Raw genomic sequence first — 23,308 nt, forward strand, 5'->3', positions numbered from 1 at the left:
ATTCAGAAACCTGATGGTGGAAGGCAAGAAGCTGCAGTGGTGTTCGAAACAAACCAGTGTTCTGGTGTGATGGCAAATAGATATCTGTTCAACCTCCTCAGTAACAGAAGTTCTCTGGCTTCCCATGTATTTCATTGTTGCTCTTAGAACCTCGTTATGTGTGAACTTATTTCCATGTTACTCTACATTACAACAGAGACCTCAAAAGAGAGTTTAAAATTTATCTCATTGCAGTGCTATTTATGAAGTACAACCTCATAGTAATCCCAGACACATGGTTTATCGTCACATTGCTGATGACTACGGCATTTTCTGTTTTCTCTCTCACAGCAAGAGTTAGAAGAGAGCTTGATAGCATATGAGGAGGATGAAGAGGACAGAGTTGACAAGGTAATTATCCGATGAATACCTCTGTTTTCCCTCAGGTACTAAGGACTTCTGTTTTTCAACCTGATGGAGCTCTGCAGACTGGAAAGGAGTGTTTGAAGTGCTGGAGTACAGATAATTGGAGAGAGCTGTTTATCATCCTAACAACTGTTACTGTTTACAATGGGGAAGGGGAAAACTTTTTCTCAGGCCTCGAAGTTAAGCAATATTTTAATGCATGTATGTTGGTGTGGTCATGCAGGTGCCAGCACATTAGAGAAAAAAGTAATCCTTTGTACAGAAGAGAAATGACAAACTTCTGAAGGAGAAAACTGAGTTTTAGAACTGGTGTACCAGTGGTGGCTGGTAAAAATACAGAGTAAATTGCTGAGTGCATCTGAGAAAACAGAGTAAATAAAAAATAAAATGCTGTAACAATTGCCACACATTTAAAATGTTTCTACAGTTTACTGGAAAGTTTTCCTTATATGTAACTTTGTGCAAACTACACAGAGATAGCATTGTTCAAGATGACGAGAAGCACAGATCAAGTAGACAGCCAGAGACTTTTTCCCAGGGTGGAAATGACTAATATGAGAGGGCATCATTTTAAGGTGATTGGAGGAAAGTTTAGGAATGATGTCAGAGGTAGGTTTTTTTGCATTACTGATGTCAGTGGTGGGTGTAAGGAACACCCTGCCTAGGGTGATACTAGAGGCAGATGCATTAGGGGTCTTTAAGAAACTCTCAGATAGGCACATGGATAACAGAGGGCTTTGTAGGAGGGAAGGGTAGATGGATCTTAGAGTAGGCTTAAAGGTCAGCACAACATCTTGGGCTGAAGGGCCTGTACAGTGTTGTAGTGTTCTGTGTTCTATAATTTGTATAGATTTGACTGATTTTATTGCTCATAAAGGACAAAAGATGCTAATTATAATAATTACATTGCAGAAAAAAAATGCTACTGAAGAATTAGAGAAGGAAATAAGCATGCTGTGTTAAAATTGCCCCAGGAATAATCACAGCACACAAGGATAATATAAATAACTAAGGAGATGTGAAGATTGTTTTGGCAATCTATATTACAGGTTACAAACAGCGTGTTTGGAAATTGAGTAATTGCTATAAGGATGATGAAACACGAATAGGTGCAGAACGATGGACAAAGAGAATGTCAGAATTTCAAAGCTTGGATGCTTTATAAATCTCCCATATGAAGCCTGAATGGTTGTGTTCTTCGTATAACCACATGATAAATGATTCGCTTTGTAACTCAAGCTCTTGCTTCTGTTGTACTTATCTACAAGATACAGTCTGACAGTAGAATATTTTCCTTTGCTGGCAACAGCTCTTATTCAGTCATCAGAAAAATGGAAGTCTGACTTGTAAGTTCTCCTCTGTCTTTTGATAAGATGTTGGTATTGTTTGTTATTGAGAGGCCATGGCCACTTCTCGCTGCTTCCATCGGGAAGGAGGTACAAGAGCATTTGGTTGCATGCCACAGATTGAGGAACAGTTACCTTTCAACCATCAGGATCCTGAATCACTCACCTCAACCCTGAACTGACTCCACAGCCTACAAACTCACTTTTAAGCACTCTATAGCTCAGGTTCTGAATATTATTTATTTTATTTTTGTATTTGCCAAATTTGTCACCTTTTGCACATTGGTTGTTTGTGTGTAGTTTTTCACTGATTCTATTGTGTACCTTTATATCAACTGTGAATGCCCATAAGAAAGTGAATCTCAGGGTTGTATATGGTGACAAATATTTACTTTGGTAATAAATTTACTTTGTTTGAGTTGCTTCCTGTCAAAGTTAACAAAAAGGTGATTCACAGTATATCAAAGTTTAAAGATAAAGATGGATGATTTAATTAAATAGTTCTGTAAGTATTCACAGTAGCCAATAAGATTTTTTCTAAATTTGAACATATTTGTAGGCATTTCAGGATCACCCCCTTATAGTCAATAACTTGTCCAAACATCCTCATAAGTGCAGAGCTACTAAATTTGGCAACTGATGCTTCAAAGTGTTACTCTATCTAAATAATTATTCAGGTACCTTTAACATGCTAACTAATGCTTTAATGTCTTGTTTTGAAATGTGATCCCAAAATTAGCAAAAGCACAACACAGAGTGAACAAAAATCACGGTTTTGTCAAAGTAAAATTTATTATCAAAGTACATTCAATGGTTCAATGGTCCAATTTAATATCAGAGAATGTATACAGTATACAACCTGAAATTCTTACCCTTCACAGACATTCATGAAACGGAAACAAAAACACAAAGAATGAATGACAGAAAATGTTAAAATCCCCTCCCCCTGCCACGCACAAGCAGCAGTAAAGCATCAACTCCCGAGAGAGGGATATCACTCAAGTCCTGACGAAGGGTCTCGGCCTGAAACGTCAACTGCACCTCTTCCTCGAGATGCTGCCTGGCCTGCTGTGTTCACCAGCAACTTTTATGTGCGTCACTCAAGTGAAGCTGCCTTCTTTGGACAGCAGCGTGCACCTCCTGCTGTCTCAGCATTTCAATCTCCCGTGATGCCTCCGTCAGTGACTTTGGCGAGAAATTGAGTTGTCCACAGGGTCGCACCATGAAGGCGCACGTCTTCCAGGGTGCGCCTGGAGATATCGAAACGCCAGGCCACTTGGCGAGTCTGAGAGTGAGAGTGAGAACCTACCGCCCATGAAGAACTGTGGTTTGAGCTGGAGCTGCAGATCATGGACTCTGACAGGACCCAGCCACCTTGAAAAGAAAAGAGAAAAATAAACCTTTTCCTGAACAGTTTCTCAGGGTTGTACGTGGTTACATCTATGTACTTTCATAATAAATTGACTTTGAACTTTGTACTTTGAATGTTTATGTAATCATATACTACTTTGAAATCAATTTTCTTGCAGGCATTTACAGGAAAATAAAGAAATGCAGTAACATTTATGAAAAACTGTATAGAAACAAAAATTTATAAACAGCCAATGTGCAAAAGAAGACAAATTGTGCAAATAAATAATACTGAGGACATGAGTGAGACGGGTCCTTGAGAGTGAGTCTGCAGGCTGAGCTGTGGTGAGTGAAGTTATCCACAATGGTTCAGGAGCCTGATATTTGTCATGAACCCGGAGATGTGTGACCTAAGGCTTCTGTAGCTCCTGCTTGATGGTGGTATTGGGAAGAGTATGGCCTGGATGATGGAGGTCTTTGATGATGGAAACTGCTTCCCTGCCACAATGTTCCAGTCCTCAGCTTCAGGCTATTCCCTTTACTTATTAAACATTAGTAAGTAAAGCTTTTCTCCCCCACCCTTACAGTGTTTGGCAACAGACTAAATCTGAAACCAAGCTTTCAAGTGTTAAGCTGCTTTGGAATGTGCATCCATGTAGCTGAGGCCAATGTTCAAAAATGAATTATTGAAGGATCCCACCCACCCTGTTCATGGACTGTTTGTCTCACTCCCATCAGGGAGGAGGCTACATAGCATCCACACCAGGACCACCAGACTCAAAAACAGTTACTTTCCCCAAGCAGTGAGGCTGATCAACACCTCCACCCACTAACTCCACCACTACTTTATTATTTCCTGTCAGTCACGTGATGTACAGTCTAGTGACACTTTATGGACGTACAGTCGATCTATGCATTATGTATTTATGTTTGTTGCATTTTTATTAGTGATCTTTATCATCTTTTTGTGCTTCATTAGATCTGGGGTAACAATTATTTTGTTCTCCCTTACCCTTGTGTACAGGGAATGACATTAAACGATCTTGAATCTTAAATCTCGAATCTCTGAAACAGCAACCTAGATAAATGGGATGGTGAAGAATGCATATGGTATGCTGGCCTTCAGTGAGCCCAATACCCAGCAAGAATAGTTAAAAATAACAATCATGCAGTTGAGGGTATCGATATCTGGGTATGGATAGGCTCATTAACACTGACCTCTGAGGAGTAAAATGACTGGATTCATTATAACAGTGACTTTCCCCAAGCAGAATGGTTGATCAACACCTCCAGCCACTAACTCCTCTCAGTCACCTTATTTACAATCACTCCTAGCCTAGCGCCATTCTGTGGACATACAATCCATATTTATAGACTCTATGTATTTATATTTGTTTTTTAATTATTGTGTTGTTTTTTTGTGCTGCATGTGATCGGAAGTAACAATTATTTTGTTTTCCTTTTCACTGTGTACTGGAAATAACATTTAACGATTATGAATACTCTTGAATACTTAAACCCACAAGGTAGTTTATATGGAATAAGATAAAACTTTATTTATCTGGAAGGAAATTATTGTTGCAAGGTTGCTCAGTCAGAAATATGTACCTTACAATATAAAATGTTAGCATTGAGGTAAGAAAAAGAATACAAAATGTGCATTAAAAAGTAATAGTGCAAAGTACAGATGTGCAATGAAGCCATATACTTAAGGAGGTGGAGTTGTAGAGTCTTATAGCCACAGGGAAGAAGGATGTACTGTGGCGTTTAGTGGTGCACCTTGGTGGAATCCGTCTGTGACCAAAGGTGCTCTGCTGTTAGTCCAGTATGTCATGGAGAGGGGTGAGAGAGATTGTCCATAACACTTCATAGCTTCTGCAGCATCCTCCTCTCAGGCACAACTACTTGGGGATCCAGTTCCACCCCCAGAACAGAACCAGCCTTCCTGACAGGCTTATCAATCTTCTTGGCGTCAGCTGCTCTCACCCTGCTGCCCCAGCAGTCTACGGCATAGAATAGAATGCTGGCCGCCACTGAGTGATAGAACATCTGCAACGTAGACTGCAGACGTTGAATGACCAGAGCCTCCTCAGGAAGTACAGTCAGCTCTGTCCCTTCTTGTACAGAGCCTCTGTATTTTTAGACCAGTCCAGTTGGGTTCCCAGGTTTTTCAAGTCCTGGACTACTTCCATATCCGTTACCTTGATGGAGATGCGAATGCAGGGTGTTTTCACCTTCCTGAAGTCCACTACCAACTCCTTTGTCTTAGTGATGTTGAGCTGCAGGTGATTCAGCCCACACTGCTCAACAAAGTTGTCCACACTCTTCTGTACTCAGCCTCTTCACCCCAGCTGATACAGCCCACAACGGCCGGATCATACGAAAGCTTCTACAGGTGGCAGGGCTCAAGAGTTGTATCTGAGGTCTGAGGTGTAGATGGTGAACAGGAAGGAGGACAGGACAGTCCCCTGAGGTGCCCCTGTACTGCTAACCACAGTACCCGATACACAGCTCTGCAATCTCACATACTGTGGCCGTTTGAACAGGTAGTCTGTAATCCAGGGCACTAGTGGAGCATCCGCCTGCATCTCTGTGAGCTTACTCCCTGGTAAAGCAGGTCGTATGGTGTTAAAAGCACTGGAGAAATCAAAGAACATGATTCTCACAGTGCCGCCCAGCTCATCCAGATGAGTATAAGCCTGTTGGCAATTTGAATGGAACTTTCCTTATCCATTGGAATAAAATAGCTGATTACAAGGCAGAACCACCTTAGTTCTTATGTCTTTCTCTTTGCTTAGTAGACCGCTATCAGTCTGTTTCAATTTTCCTTTCCTCTATCAATGCTTGATCAAACAATGGTGAAGAAATAAGTTTTGTGCTACTTCCTGACTTCTGAAAGAACTTTGGATTAAGACATCAGAATCCAACAATCCATTGTGCATCCATTTCTATGAGAGCCAAGTATAAAGAGCACTTAAGTCTCAATCTAATGAATGCAGTATCCTTGCTGTTATTATAATTCATGCTAATCTTTTACTATCATTATTGTATCCAATATTTTGTGCCGAACCACATCCCTGCCATTGCTGACCCTCATCTGTAAAGATGGTCACAAAATATTCATGGGTTACTTTACCCACGTCCTCAGCTTCCACAAACAACTCTTTCCTTGCTTTATCCTCTTGATCTTTTTTGTATTTAATCCTGAATCACTCGAATCTCCTTAAATACCTCTGATGGCTCTATAATGTCTTTACTTTGAATTACTATTCAAATTCACTTTTGCAACTGGCCTTACCCTTATTCAGAACTTGTATTCATATTTTAACTTTGGCCTTTTCCACTGCAATGTTGCCACTATCTCTGCTGGTCAAGCCACATTCTGTCTAAACAGTTCTTCTGAACTCTTCTTACAAATTCTTAATTCTTGAATTGAATCTCCTGGTTAATCTTGGAGCAATTTAAATTTGCCACTAGACATCCTATCATGCATTAAATATTGTATGAATCTTGCATATTGTGGTTTAATGTTACATTTCTAAGTGCTAAAGAAGTATTGAATGAGACAGATGAATTGAACATGCATGCAGACAATATGAAGCCATAAGCAAAACTTTCCCGACGCATGCCGGTGATAGTAAACCTGATTCAGGAGGGGTTGGACTGATTGCTGATCTTGCTGCCTTTGGACCATTTGGTAGTTTGCTGTACAATTCCAACATTCTGATTCCCCTTTCCAATTCTTTAATTCAGTGATTATACTTTTAACTTCAGTTAGGGAAGCGAGCCAAACAGTAACAAATGGAGTTCAATACAGTTAAGTGTGAGGTGATACATTTTGGAAAATCAAACAACATAAGCACCAATACTCAGAATGGTCGGGCACTAGGGAGTATGATGGAACAAACGAATAGTTTATTGAAATGATTTTTGTCTTGAATAAGATTTTGGAACTGTTAGAGACTGTGATTTGCAGTTTGAAGATTGGTTGTTTCAATTCTCTGCGGTCTCCGAGAGGCAGAAGTAGGGGTGAGAAGGCTGTGCGATAGGGCACGAGCCAATGTTCAACTCCATTTTGCCGATTAAAGCTCCCTCTGTTTGTCAATTAAAACAACGAGGGAGATTGAAACATCAAGGCAAATGTGTAAAGTGTGCACCGGCTGTCTGCCTTTTGATAGCTGATGGGATTGCTCTACTTCTGGAGAGGGGAGACTGGCTTTTGATTGCTGGTGAGATCGCAGTCTGTGGGAGAAGGAAGGGCTGCTGCCGTGCCCAGAGAATGTTACGCAAGTTTTCTGCATTTTGGATATGGATTTGGACTATAGACTGTTTTTCAGTCTTATAGTTTGAGGTTGGCCAAGCTGGGTCCTTGTACTTTTAAATCCATAATTATAAATGTTTCAAATAATGAGAGGCATATATAAGGTGGATGTTATTAGACTTTTCTCAGAGGAGGAGGAGGAGGGAGATCGTTGACTCAGACCATGAGGGGCCTGTGACGGGCATTTTCATGCCTTACAAGGTGCAGATTGGAAGTCTGTGTGGGGCGCCACTCCTCGCACAGACACTAGAGCAATGTGTGATTAAGTGCCTTGTTCAAGGACACAAACACGCTGCCACAGCTGAGGCTCGAACTAGCAACCTTCTGATCACTAGATGAATGCCTTAACCACTTAGCCATGTGCCCAACACAAGTGCCTTCTCAGAGGAGGGCAGTCCAAAACCAGGGTGATCAGATTAAGGTGAGAGGGAAAAGATTTAATGGGGACCTGAGGGTCTGCTTTAAAGAGATTAGCTTTATTCGTCAATTTACACTGAGGCATCAGAACATACAATGAAGTGCCTTGTTTACAACAACACAGTCCAAGGAAGTGCTGGGGGCAGCCCGCAAATATCGCTGTGCTTCTGGCACCAACATAACATAACATACCCATAACTTACTAACTCTAACATAACATAATATAACATACCCATAACCTACTAACTCTAACATAACATAATATAACATACCCATAACTTACTAACTCTAACTCGTACATCTTTGGAGACCAATGCAGACACAGAGAGAATGCAGAAACTCCTTACAGGCAGGTGGTGGAATTGAACCCAGGTCACTGACTGGCACTCTACTAGCGTTATGCTAAGCTCTACACTACCATGCTCCCTAACTTCTTCTGTCTTTATGCAGAGGGTGGTGAGTGTGTGGAATGAGCTGCAGAAGAAGTGGCTGAGGGAGATATAATAGTATCTTTAAAGAAGCACTTGGATCTCCATCGAGGAGCAGGATTTAGAGGGATACAGGCCAAAGGCAGGAAATTGGGACTAACTGGGAGGGCACTTTGTGCTGTATGGCCCTATGATGATGAGGACGAACAGGTTAACTGGGGGTGGGTCAGATAATTTAACTGACAGGCAGCAAAAAGCTTGGGGTCACCTTGTAAGCTAAACAAATGATTTCTGCAAAGCAGTCACCTGTTATTCACTAGATATGACTTTTTAATGGAGATGGCATCTTAAGCAGTAAATACAGTGTATTAAACTGAAAAAAAGTTCAAGTTCAGTTGATCACCTCCCCCTGCTGCCTCTCCTCCCTTCTTCTCTCCTATGGTCTACTCTCCTATCAGAGTCCTTTCCCACTCACCCGACTTCCAGCTTGCCCTGCTTCCCCTCCTCCCACCTTTTTATTCTAGTATCTTTCCCGTTGCTTTCTAGTCCTATAGAAGGGTCTCAGACCGAAACCTCGACTGTTTACTCATTTCCATAGACATTGCCTGCCTTCTGAGTCCTTCCAGCACTTTGTGTGTGTTGTAGTTGTAGTCAGGGTACAACTTTTGACTTTTAATTAATGTCAGCATTATTTTTTTCTCCCGAGAGAGATTGAGAAGTTGAGAATTAGAAAAAGTCAGACACAGACCATAAGGGAAATCTGGAAATTGGTAGCAAAAGTTGATCTTTTTTTGCAGCTTGGAACAAGAGAAGGAAGTGTATTCGTCTGCCAGAAAGAAAGAGTGAGGTCGGGATCTGAGTGGGGAATGTCTATATATACCAGAAAGAAAGAGTGCAGTTGGGATCTCACTCACTCAGCCAAAAGAAAATCTAATTAAAATACATAAAATAAGCATAATCGTAAAGTATGGACTCTCTGGAAGTGCAATTGGTTCATTTGTATAAAGAAATGTCGAAAGCAAACACCAGATATATTCATTATATAATATATACTGTTTATTGGGACAAACATTTCTCCTCAGTTACATGCACTAATGCCGGATAATGCAGTGTATGTTCTGCACTCGCATAAAATCTGATTCCAGTGAAGGTGAATTTCAGAAACACAACATCTAACCTTTATTCTATTCCATATTTAATGCATGCAATTACAAATAAATATCTAGCCTGCAGCACACATGCTTATTAACTCCTTTGTGAAATTATCGTTAAGGGAAAAGAGATGAAGGTTTTCTGGAGCACTGATTCACACTCCTCCATTCTATTCCGTATCATAACTGATTACAAATGGCAACTTGTTCCTTTATCTGTTTCCATGATCCATGTCTTCTCTTAATTATCGTTTTGTTTGTGATAGTAATTTTAATGGAACTGTTAACATGCATGGAAGACCTGTGCTTTGTCCATAATGAAATCTGGTAATGGATTTATAAATATAGCATTTGTTCACTTTGATCAAAAGCAATAGATTAAAAACTTATGTTTGAGTGTACATTAGGAGTGGCACACGAGTATCACATTGTAGCGTGATGATGTATACAATTAATATATTTTTTCATATAACCCGTAATTAATTATTTAAACTAACAAGAATGCTCAAACAATATATACAGCATTACTCAACTATTATTGAAATATGAAATACACAACAAAAACTTCATACTTGCTGCCCATGACTCTGAAGGGATTCTTTTCCCTTTTTACAAGCACTATGATTTTTCTTCCTGTAGGTTCACAATAAATTGAAGCTCGCTGTGGGACAAATTTGTCTGTTCTATTGCGAGCAGCTCGAAACTCCTTTTCATTATTCCTCTGTTTGTTCAAGCTGAAAAATATTAAGGTCAGGTCAGAGGCTTTTTAAAAGATGAAAGTAAAAGATTAATAAATGTGCCAGAGCCTCATTCTAATTGAAGCTGAAGCATAAACTGCAAGTATGTGAAATATGTCCCAGATGTTTAACCTCGGCCTGTGCCTCTGCACTGCCTTTGCAGCACAAGGCACCCATTAGCCGTGTAACCTTTGTACTCAGGGGTAAATGGGGTATTACATGGCACAGAACTCACACACCTGTTTCCCATTCAATAAGGACCCCTCTTGGGCGTCGGATAAGTCCCTGCATGTGTTTCCATTTAGCAGATTATTGGCTGATGGTGAAAAGTGTCTTTCTTGGAGCCAATGTAGATATTAGTCACTTAGTCACAATGAAAGGGCAACTCAGTGGCTAATTGATGAGAGCTGGCTTCGTAAACTGGTATAGGTAACGGAAAAAGGGAACTTCTGTTTTCAGAATTGTGCACAGGTTAGTTTAAATTTATAGCTATTAGAATGAAAAATTCTGTTGTGGCAGAAAATATATAATATAATTAATGGAATTAATTATGTTGCAAGCACTTATATTTATGCGTCAATTGAGTTGAGTACGGTGTTGTAGCTACATTATATGAGGCACAGTACTGTGCAAACGTTTTCAGCACAGACACACACACACACACACACACACACACACACACTCCTCTCTCTCTTCGGTTGTCCGTTGAAATCTGATGACCACGTCCACTCCTTTAACGGTGAGATGTCTGATGACTATACAGTCGTATCCTGGACCCACAAGCTCTGTTGCAGGTGGGACATGTATATGTAGTAGTGGTGACCACCATGGCTGCATTTCTCCTCGTTCTCTTCTGCCGTCTTCTGGTTGTTCTTTCCATCTCCAGAATACAAACCCCGGCCCTACACAGCTGTCGCCAAGTGGTGTACACACACACACACACAGTGTTAGGGTGCCTAAGAATTTTGCACAATACTGTATTGGTTGACGTGGAGTGGAGAGCAGGTGGACGCAGAGGATGTTGAGAATGGCAAGGGTAGAGTGCCATGGGAGGAGTGTGGACAGGTGGCAGGGGGGAGTGTGGACAGGTGCCATGGGAGGAGTGTGGACAGGTGGCAGGGGGGAGTGTGGACGGGTGGCAGGGGTGTGGGACAGGTGGCAGGGGGGAGTGTGCAGCAGGTGCAGACACAACCAGCCCTGAGACATCAGGCAAAGTTGTTGCTTCCAAACAATTGGTTTATTGATCATTACAGAATGTCACTCTGGTGCTTCCTGCTCCCTCCCCTCTCCCTTCCCCTTTTCCTAATCATGATTCCCCTCACCCTGCCCCTTCCCACTCTCAGTCCACGATAGAGACCCAGAGCAGAATCATATTTATCATCACTCACATATGTCATGAAATGTGTGTTTTTGTGGTAGCAGTACAGTGCAATACATAACATTACTACAGTCCTGTGCCAGAATCTTGCTGTATATACTATATGTGCCTCAGACATTTGCAGAAAATGGTACATTAAAATACACGAATCTGATACACCATGCAACCTGGCAAATAAACACCCAAGTAATTAGCAGATGACAGTGGCAATTTTACTGTTTGTTGTAGTTCTCTGGATTGTTTGTTATTCTATTTTGGGGCCCTTCATCGTTGTATTCACTTTTCCCTCCATCTTTTGTACACGTTGGTAAGGTTTTAGGCCTTTGGACGTTGGTTGATATTGCCAGCTTTGCAGAAACCTATTACTAAAACACATCTGTACTGCTAAAGCTTGAAGGCACAGTAGTTTGTTCAACTTGGCCCTCTTCTAAACTTTTAGACTGCCACCGCACACCCAGAGAGGCCTGTCTGTCACCATTTCAATTGAATATGCTTTCTGACGTGAAGTAAGAAGATTTTCAGTACGACATTGGAAACACTGGATCATCAAAAGGCCAGGCAAATGTGCCTAGTTGGGCTGGATAGTCTAGCTAGGTAGCCCACACTAGATGCCCAAAACAAACTGATCGTATCAAGGGCTTTTGTAGATTTGTGCCTGCTACTCAACTTCATGGGTGGCATGGTGGAGATTCATCTCTACCAAAGGAGGTATAAGGCTCTCCTTCCCTCCACTAGCCTGCAGGCAAGGGGTAGCACCTGCTTAGACCCCCCCCCCCACGTCACCGATCAGGGTCACGTGAAGCCACAGGAGCAGGTAGTGGACGGTCATATGAGCAGATGGTGCATATCACAAGTGCTGGTTATATGACCACTGACGCTAGGCAGACAATTTTCATAAGACCATAAGACATTCAGCTCCGCCATTTCATCATAACTGATCCTGGATCCCATTCAACCCCATACACCTGCCCTCTCACCATATCCTTTGATGCCCTGACCGATCAGGAATCTATTAACTTCCACTTTGAATATACCCACGGACTTGGCCTCCACCGCAGTCTATGGCAGAGCATCCACAGATGCACCACTCTTTGGCTTAGAAAATTCCTCCTTACTTCAATTCTAAAAGGTCACCCCCCAATTTTGAGCCTGTGCCCTCTAGTTCTGAATTCCCCCATCATAGGAAACATCCTCTCCACATTCACCTTATTGAGTCCTTTCAACATTCAATAAGTTTCAATGAGATCCCCATGCATTCTTCTAAATTTCAGAGTACAGGCCCAAAGCTGCCAAACACTTCTCAGTCTCTGAAGAGTATTGATAATAGCTGAGGTATAGTCACTGCCCAGAATGCCAAACCACTCCTGTAGAAGAATTTACCAAGAACAATCATGGTCATGGAGATATGTTTGTGTTCTTCTATACATTCTGCTTCTGCCTAGCAATCTGATTCACATTGAGATTCATTTATTTGTCACATGTACATTGAAACATTACATGCAATGTGCCATTTGTGTTAACAACCAACACAGCCCAAGGATGTGCTGGGGTCAGCCCGCAAGTGTCACCATATATTCTGGTACCAACAGAGCATGTTCACAACATCCAGCAGAACATTTATGACATGAGACGTGTGATATGACAGTTTAGGAAAAATATAAACACAAAGGATTCTGCAGATGCTGGAAAACCAGAGCAACACACACAAAATGCTGGAGGAACTCCGCAGGTCAGGCAGCCTCTATGGAAAAGAATAAACAGTTAACATTTCACTCTGAGACCCTCCATCAAGACTGAAAAGGAAGGGAGAAGATACCAGAATACAAAGGTGGAAGGAAGGGAAGAAGCTGTTCCTGAATCACTGAGTGTATACCTTCAGGCTTCTGTACCTCCTTCCCAATGGTAACAGGATGGAATTAAAAATCCAGCTGAATGGTGTCACAACAACAACCTCTTACTCAATGTCAGAAAGACCAAGGAGCTGATTATTGACTTCAGGAGGAGGAAAGTAGAGGTCCATGAGCCAGTCCTCATCGGGGATCAGAGGTGGAGAGGGCCAGCAACTTTAAGTTCCTTGGTGTTATCACTTCAGAGGACCTGTCTGTCCCGGGTGCAGCACATAAGTGCATCTACAAAGAAGGAAACACAGTTCCTCTGCCTCCTTAAGAGTTTGCAAAGATTCAGTAGTATATCTAAATCTGACAAACTTCTATACATGTGTGGTGGAGAGTATATTGACTGGTTTCATCACAGCCTGGTATGGAAACATCAATGCTCTTGTACAAAAAAATCCTACAAAAGGTAGTGGATATGGCCCAGTCCCTCTCGGGCAAAACCCGCCTACCATTGAGCACTCCCACACCAAACATCACAGGAAAGCAGCATCCATCATCAGGGACCCCCACCACCCAGGAGATGCTGCTGCCATCAGGAAGGTGGTACAGGAGCCTGAGGACTAACACCATCATGGGGATAACCTCACTCAACTTCACTGTATCATTGAAATGTTCTCACAGCCTAAGATTCACTTTCAATGACTCTTCATCTCACATTCTTGATATTTTTTCCTTATTTATTTATTATTTCTTTATGCATTTGCACAGTTTATGGATTTTGCACACTGGTTGAATGCCCAGGCCAGTGCAGTCTTCCATTGGTTCTATTATGGTTATTACTCTATTAAAAATGTAATGAATATTAGATTAGATTAGATTCAACTTTATTGTCATTGTGCCGAGTACAGATACAAAGCATTTAGCATCTGACCAGAAATGCAAAGAATAGTGTTATTTACAAAATAACTGTGAATAAAAGAAGTGCTACAGCACACAAATATAAAAGTACTGAGACAGTATAATACAGATGCAATACTGCTTAGCGCTGTGATGAGAGGTGATGAGAGGAATATTCCCGCAAGACAATGGATCTCAGGCTTGTATCTGGTGACATATATATTTACTTTGATAATAAATTTACTTTAAACTTTGAACATAAGTGTTTACCTACTGAAATAACTATACTAAAGTAGCAAGTGTGGCCACAGATTTCGTATAAATCTGTGTTGTACCCGAATAGATTGTACCCTAATAGATCATTTAATTAGCTTCTGGTTAAGATGGCACCACCGAACACATGTGACAGCTTTCTGGTAATCAAAAGTTAAGAAATCCAACTAAAAACACCTTTTCTGAAGTGTTAAATTATGGCCGCAAACAGTGAAGGGGTGAGCGATGGTGAGGTGAGTTCAGGAAAGAGCCGCAATGGTGTGTGGCAGAATCGTTGCAGATGGAGTTCTGATGCCTGTACAAGAGGCCCAGGTGCAAGGTTAGATCCCCCTGGGCACCAAAAGAAGTTGGGGCTCGGGCAGAGGAGATTCATTGCCCACATAACTTGCTGGGTGCGAGGTTGGATCGCTCTGGGGGCTGAGCTGATTTGAAGAGCTTGAGAGTGGCTTTGGGCTGGGCAGCGAAATCTGAGCCCGGAGCAAGTCGCTGGGCAGCATGGTCTAGGCCTGGAGACTTTTGCTGCAGTTCTTAGTGTAAGGTACGATATGCTGTTCAGACAATTTAAATGCCGGCCCAGATCGGAGGCGAGAACCAATTTCACTCGCTCTCCGTGATCTTCATTCCTCTCTCCAGGGCAATGGAGCCTCTCACTGTTCCATTTTTTGGTCAATTTAAACACCAGCCCAGATAGACTGAAAAGACAGGGTGTCGGGATCTGGGGCGGGAGCTGATTTTGCTGGATTTCCATGATAGTCATTCCCCTCTCTCCATGGTGCTGAGGCTATGAAGACTGTCGCGGCTGCTGTATTCCATACCCGCTAATTGTGATGAACTCTGGGGTTCAAATCTGAGGATTTAGTTTTTGGTTTGGATTGTTGTTGTCCACTTCAATAGTTCACATGATTTGTGTTTTTTTTTCTTTCTCTTGCATATCAGGTGTTGGTCTTTTTTATTCCTTTTTTTCTTTAATTAGGACTTTTCGGATTTCCTGCTTTGTGGCTACCTGTGAGCAAACAAATCTCAATGCTGTATAACATATACATTCTTTGATAATAAATGTACTCTGAATCTTTGAAATACGCCGATGGAAAAGTGTGAACTGATTCATGTTAGCAGACATCCCACCTCTCCCGGAAGTTCCGGGAGTGTCCCGCATAGTAATAGTGGCTCCCTAATGCCTGCAAATTATATACAATATCCTGGAAATCAATTTTTTTGAGAGCGAGAGAGAGCAAGAGAGAGAGAGCGCGCGCGAGAGAGAGAGCGCGTCATGGGAGAGTGTTCCAAAAAATGAAAATATAAAACGTACGTCACTCCAGACTACCCTAAAGTGTACCCCTGCCTAATAGGGGTCAAAGATAATGACAGTGTTGCTCGCTGCACTATTTGCAACAGTGACTTTTCTATTGCCCATGGTGGGTTAAGACTGTAAGAGACATGTTGAGGTGAGTTTAACAAGTGTCATTCGTTCATTAGGGTAGCTAACGTTATTTAAACTAGCTGGCTACTCTATTAAACTAGGAGCTACTTTATTGTAGACATCCCACCTCTCCCAGAAGTTCTGGGAGTCTCCCGCAAATTACCTCCCTGAAATGAGTTTTTGCAGGGTGGGATGTCTGTGTTAGAAAGTCAAATTTGGAGAGAATACAGGGTTAATGACTAGATTCTGAACAGTATGGAGGAACAGAGGGATCCTGAGATCCACGTGCATGGACACCTTGATGTTACTGCGCAGGTTGGTTGGGTGATTAAGAAGACTTATGATGTGATGGCCTTTATTAGTCAGTGGACTGAGTTCAGGAGCCACAAGGTAATGTTGCAGCTCTATTAAACAACGGTTAAACCACACTCAGAATATTGTGTTCAGTTCCAGTCATCTCATTATCGGAAGGATGTGGAAACTTTAGAGAGGAGGCTTAACAGGATGCTATCTGGATTGGAGAGCACGTCCGACAAAAAATAAGTTGAGCAAGCTAGGGATTTCCTCTTCAGAGGGGAGGAGGTGACTTTATAGAAGTGGACAAGATGATAGGTAGAGTGAACAGCCAGAGACTTTGTTTTCCAGGTGGAATGGCATAACTTTAAGGTGCTTGGAGGGAAGTATTGTAGGAATGTGAGAGGTAGCCGTTTTACACGGAGTGGAAGGTATGTTGAATGGGCTGCCAGGCATGGTGGTGGAGGCAGGTACTTTAGGGACGTTTAAGAGACACTTAGATAGGCACACAGATAAAATAAAAATAGAGAGTTACAGTGCCTATAAAAAGTATTCACCCCACACCCCGGAAGTTTGCATGTTTTATTGTATTACAACGCTGAATCATTGTGGATTTAATTTGGCTTCTTTGACACTGATCAACAGAAAAAGACTTTTTGTGTCAAAATGAAAACAGATCTCTACAAAGTGATCTAAATTAATTACAAATATAAAACACAAAATAATTGATTATATAAGTATTCACCCCCTTCAAGTCAGTATTTAGTAGATGCACCTTTGGCAGCAATTACAGCTTGGAACTTGTGTGGATAGGTCACTATCAGCTTTGCACATCTGGACACTGCAATTTTCCCCTATTCTTCTTTACAAAACTGCTCAAGCTGTGTCAGATTTCATGGGGATCATGAATGAACAGGTCTTTTCAAGCCCAGACACAAATTCTGAATTAGATTATTAATTACCTGACTGGCAGACCACAGTACGTGTGCTTGCAACACTGTGTGTCCGACAGAGTGACCAGCAGCACTGGGGCTCCACAGGGGACTGTCTTGACTCCCTTTCTCTTCACCATTTACATCTCGGACTTCAACTACTGCACAGAGTCTTGTCATCTTCAGAAGTTTTCGGATGACTCTGCCATAGTTGGATGCACAGCAAGGGAGATGAGGCTGAGTACAGGGCTACGGTAGGAAACTTTGTCACATGGTGTGAGCAGAATTATCTGCAGCTTAATGTGAAAAAGACTAAGGAGCTGGTAGTAGACCTGAGGAGAGCTAAGGCACCGGTGACCCCTGTTTCCATCCAGGGGGTCAGTGTGGACGTGGTGGAGGATTACAGATACCTGGGGATATGAATTGACAATAAACTGGACTGGTCTAAGAACACTGAGGCTGTCTACAAGAAGGGTCAGAGCCATCTCTATTTCCTGAGGAGACTGAGGTCCTTTAACATCTGTCCGACGATGCTGAAGATGTTCTACGAGTCTGTGGTGGCCAGTGCTATTATGTTTGCTGTTGTGTGCTGGGGCAGCAGGCTGAGGGTAGCAGACACCAATAGAATCAACAAATTCGTTTGTAAGGCCAGTGATGTTGTGGGGATGGAACTGGACTCTCTGACGGTAGTGTCTGAAAAGAGGATCTGTTCAAGTTGCATGCCATCTTGGACAATGTCTCCCATCCACTACATAATGTACTGGTTGGGCACAGGAGTACATTCAGCCAGAGTCTCATTCCACCGAGCTGCAACACAGCATGTCATAGGAAGTCATTCCTGCCTGTGGCCATCAAACTTTACAACTCCCCCCTTGGAGGGTCAGACACCCTGAGCCAATAGGCTGGTCCTGGACTTATTTCCTGGCATAATTTACATATTATTACTTAATTATTTATTGTTTTATATTGCTATATCTATACTCTATTCTTGGTTGGTGCAACTGTAACGAAACCCAATTTCCCTCGGGATCAATAAAGTATGACTGTGACTATGAGATTAAGGTCAGGACTCTGATTTGGCCACTCCACGATTTTAACTTTGTTGTTTTTAAGCCATTCCTGGATAGTTTTGGCTTTGTGCTTGGGGTTGTTGTCTTGCTGGAAAACAAATCTTCTCTCATCATAGTTCTCTATCAGGCCACATCAGGGTTTCCTCCAGGATTTCCCTGTATTTTGCTGCATTTATTTTACCCTCTACCTTCACAGGCCTTCCAGGGCCTGCTGCAGTGAAGCATCTCCACAGCATGATGCAGCCACCACCATGCTTCATGGTAGGGATGGTGTGACTTTGATGATGTTTGGTATCTGGCTTACGCCAAACATAGTGTTTAGTCCGATGGCTAAAGAGGTCCATTTTGATTTCATCAGACCATAGAACTTTATAGACTTGAAGAGTCTCCCACTTTCCTCTGGCAAACTCTAGCCAAGATTTCACATGATTTTTTTTTCAAGTGTCTTTGTCTTTCTCTTTCCCACTCTCCTATAAAGCTGTGACTGGTGAAGCACCTGGGCAACAGTTGTTGTATGCACAGTCTCTCCCATCTCAGCCACTGAAGCTTGTAACTCCTCCAGAGTTGTCATGGGTCTCTTGGTGGCCTCCCTCACTAGTCCCCTTCTTGCACAGTCACTCAGTTTTTGAGGACAGCCTGCTCTAGGCTGATTTACAGCTGTGCCAGATTCTTTCCATTTCTTGATGATTGACTTAACTGTACTCCAAGAATATTCAGTGACTTGGAAATTTTCTTGTATCCATCTCCTGAATTGTGCTTTTCAATAACATTTTTATGGAGTTGCTTGTAGTGTTCTTTTGTCTTCATGGTGTAGTTTTTGCCAGGATACTAACTCACCAGCAGTTGGACTTTCCAGATACCGGTGTATTTTTACTACAATCAATTGAAACACCTTGAATGTATACAGGTCTCCAAAAACAGATCTCCATTTAACTACAAACAAGAGAAAATCTGCAGATGCTAGAAATCCAAGCAACGCACACAATATTCTGGAGGAATTCAGCAAGCCAGGCAGCATCTATGGAAAAGAGTACAGTCAACATTTCGGGCCAAGAGCCTTCGGCAGGACTGGAGAAAAAATATGAGGAGTAGATTTAAAAGTTGGGTGGAGGGGATAGATGAAAGGTGAAACCGGAAGGAGGTGGGATGAAGTAAAGAGCTGGATAGTTGACTGGTGAAAGAGATACAGGGGGAATCTAATAGGAAGACAGAAAGCCATGGAAGAAAGAAAAGGGGGGAGGGGTGTCAGAGGGAGGTGATGGGCAGGCTGGGAGAACAAGTGAGAGAGGGTGAAGGGGGTGGACACTGGTGAGGTGGGATGGGACATTACTGGAAGTTCGAGTCATCAATATTCATGCCATGATGTTGGAGGCTACCCAGACCGAATATAAGGTGTTATTTCTCCAACCTGAGTATGGCCTCATCTCGACTGTAGAAGAGGTCATGGATTGACACATTGGAATGGGAGTGGGAATTGAAATTAACATGGGTGGCTACTGTGAGACCCGCTTCTTCGGGCGGACAGAGCATAGGTGCTTGACGAAACAGTCTCCCAATCTAGGTCTGGTCTCACTGATATACAGGAGGCCACACCAGGAGCACCGGACACAGTATATGACCCGAAGAGACAGACAGGTGAAGTGTCACCTGACCTGGAAGGACTGTTTGGGACCCTGAATGGTAGTGAGGGAGGATGTGTAGGGGCAGGTGTAGCACTTGTTCCACTTGCAAGGATAAGTGCCAGGAGGGAGATCGGGGGGGGGGGGAGAGAGACGAATAGACAAGGGAATCGCATAGGGAATAATCCCTGCAGAAAGCAGAAAGTGGGGGGGAGGGGAGAAGGAAGACTTATGGTGTGCTGGTGATCCCATTGGAGGTGGCAGAAGTTTCAGAGAATTATGTGCTGGACATGGAGGCTGGTGAGGTGGTAGGAGAGGACAAGACAAACCCTGTCCTGAAAGGGTGGCGAGAGGATAGGGTAAGAGCAGACATGTATGAAATGGAAGAGATGCAGTTGAGGGCGTTGTTGATGGTGGAGGAAGGGAAGCCCATCTCTTTGAAGAAGAAGGACATCTCCATTCTGGAATGAAAAGTCTTATCCTGAAAGCAGATGTGGTGGGGACTGAGGAATTGAGAGAAGGGGAATAGCATTTTTACAAGTAACAGGGTGGGACGAGGTATAGTCCAGGTAGCTGTGAGATTCCGTGGGTTTGTAATAACCATCAGTGGATAAGCTGAATCCAAAGATAGATACAAAGAGATTGAGAAAGGGGAGGGAGGTGTCAGAAATGGACCAGGTAAATTTGAGGTCGGGTGAATGATGGAGGCAAAGTGGTTGAAGTCAATGAGTTCAGCAGAAGTGCAGAAAGCAGCTCCCTCTCTTGCCTAATCTCCTTACCTGCCCATCGCTTCCTCTGCTGCTCCTCCTCCTGCTTTTCTTTCTTCCATGACCTTCTGTCCTCTTCTAGCAGACCCCCCCCTTCTCCAGCCCTCTATCTCTTTCACCAATCAACTTCCCTCCCCCTTCGAGTTTCACCTGTCAACTTGTGTTTCTCTCTCCCTCCCCCACCTTTTAAATCTACTCCTCAGTTTTTTCTGTCCAGTCCTGCCGAAGGGTCTCAGCCCGAAACATTAACTATACTCTTTTCCAAAGATGCTGCCTGGCCTGCTGAGTTCCTCCAGCTTTTTGTGTGTGTCTGCATTTAACATTATGTGACTTCTAAAACCAAACAGCTGCACCAGTGATGAATGGGTATTTCATATTTAAGGGTGTGGGAGGTAATACCTACTTAATCAATTATTTTGTGTTTGATATTTGTAATTAATTTGGATCACTATAGAGATCTGTTTTTACTTTGACATGAAAGAGTCTTTCTCTATTAATCAGTGTCAAAAAAGCCAAATTAAATCCACTGTGATTCAATGTTGTAAAACAATAAAACATGAAAACTTGCAAGGGGGTGAATGCTTTTTTATAAGCACTGTATGTAGGAGGAAAAAGTTAGACTGATTTTAAAGTGGGTTAAAGGGTTGGCACAACATTGTGGGCTGACAGGCCTGTACAGTACTATGCTCTGCTGTTCTATGTTCTATATTAAAACACCAAAATGTACTAAGAAAACCATGAAAAATATGCAGAGAGCATGATACCTTTGCTAATTTTGATAAACAGGATTCCCTGTTGAGACAGGAACATTATGGGAACCCATCTCACGTAGAGCCATTGATCCATCTTGCAAACCTGTTTTCATTACTGGTCGACCCACTCTCGCTGTTTTCATGTAATTGTAGTGATAGAGGTCAAGTGTTAAGAATACAACATATAAAAACATTTTCTTTGAAAATTATAATCCCTGCTCCCAATTAGAATGTTGCCAGTCTGTGCCACTGCATTTCGGGTACTTTGTTCTGAGGTAATGCTAATATATGGACTATTTCTGAGTAAAATGAGATGACCTCAGCCCGGATATGACTGCAGTTGGTGTAATTTCTTTGACAGCACCAATACCATACTGATGAAATACAGTTAAAAGGGTCCATATGTTATGAACTAGTGCAATTCCAGACTGATTCACTACAATGAAGCAGGTGAACGCAGTTAATCCAGTGTATGGAGGGTAATAATACTTATAAATCACCAAGTTAGAAATGAAAAATAACATTTATTGGGATGTGAATCATAATATTTCAAAGGAACATTTTGGCAATTTCCTGTCCAAGATGTTTATTTTTGTAGAATTGTTGTTAGTGTTAGGTTGTATCCACCTAAGCAATTCTGTTGCATTTTTGAGTGGAGCAGCTGAGAGAGTTACAGTCTGGATGACATTCACCTGCATGCTCTTTAGATTTTTTATTGCAAGAATTAAATGCAGATGTAAGTCAAGTCTGTGACCAAATCACAATGAATCCGTTTCCTGTTTAGAAATTTTAAACAAAGTTTTGGTTAAATCTTTGATAGGGCAAGTGAAGTTGTCCCCTCTTGGTTCAACAACCTGGTGGTTGAAGGGTGATAACTGTTCTTGAGTCTGGTGGTTTGAGTCCTGAGGCTCCTGTACCTTCTTCCGAATGGCAGAAGTGAGCATCTCCTGGGTGGTGGGGTGTCTGATGATGGAAGCTGCTTTCCTCCTGTAACGCTCCATGCAGGTGTACTCAATGGGAGGGAGGGCCTTACCTGCGCTGGACTGGGACGTATCCACTACTTTTTGTAGGATTTTCCACTCAACACTGGTATTTCCATACCAGGATTTGATGCAGCCAGTCAATATGCTCTTCACTAAACAGCTATAGAAATTTGTCCAATTATTAGCTATCATGCCAAATCTTCGCAGACTTCTAAGGAAGTTGAGGCACTGCCGTGCTCTTTGAGTACTAACACAGGCGGTGTTATTGACCACGATGATGGTTATCAGAAAACATTTGGAGGAATATGGCCCTAATGTGTGCGTGGGACTGGTTTAGGTGAGCTGAATGGCCCATTTCACTGCTGTAGACTCTACGTACTTACTGTCCGTTACACCGCTGGCATTTAGGGCAGCAATGAGGGGCCTCCATCTCTGTCAGCCCTCGGCCATCTTCTTTCTTTTGCTCAGGTGTGGTTCATTTCTGCCTCTATGGTACACCATTTTTCCTCCGCCTTTCAGTGGTCCAGTGAACTGCTGTCCTGATGACTGAATTAGCCTCTCTTCTCATCACGTGCTTGGTCTTGGCAGAGTTCAGGGCTTCCTTCATTGTGTCAGTAGCTTCCTCTCGGCTTTCACTGCTGTCAGTCGGGCAAGTCCTGGGTGGAGACTCAGGAATACCATTGCACTCAGATATAGAAGGATTCTTCATTGCTCTTTCAGTAACAGTTTTGTTTGACCAGTCAGGGTTGTTGGCCCTGAGCTGAACCCCCAAGCCGGGATGACCGGTGGACCACACTTAGTCTGGCCTCTACACTTTGATCTCTTTGGCATGGGAGACCCTACCAAGAGCCAAAACATAAAGCCCTGACTCCAGCCAACATAGCTGTCCAGGTCATTGTGGACACAAGCCTCCAAACTAGGACAAGGTTTTGG

The 23,308-nt window shown here is 42.5% G+C and overlaps 1 protein-coding gene across 5 annotated transcripts in view; it reads left to right on the top strand.

Moving 5' to 3' along the window:
• The window catches only part of mctp1a (multiple C2 domains, transmembrane 1a), a 559,392-nt gene that overhangs the window by 448,262 nt on the left and 87,822 nt on the right, over window positions 1-23,308 (top strand). For all 5 annotated transcript variants that reach the window (XM_072281200.1, XM_072281201.1, XM_072281204.1 and 2 more), the window contains one exon: window positions 331-390. In XM_072281200.1, the coding sequence (XP_072137301.1) occupies window positions 331-390 (60 nt within the window). The remainder of the gene's footprint in view (window positions 1-330; window positions 391-23,308) is intronic.

The sequence above is a fragment of the Mobula birostris genome, chromosome 17 (genome assembly GCF_030028105.1).
Source record: "Mobula birostris isolate sMobBir1 chromosome 17, sMobBir1.hap1, whole genome shotgun sequence".
Taxonomy (NCBI): Eukaryota; Metazoa; Chordata; class Chondrichthyes; order Myliobatiformes; family Myliobatidae; genus Mobula; species Mobula birostris.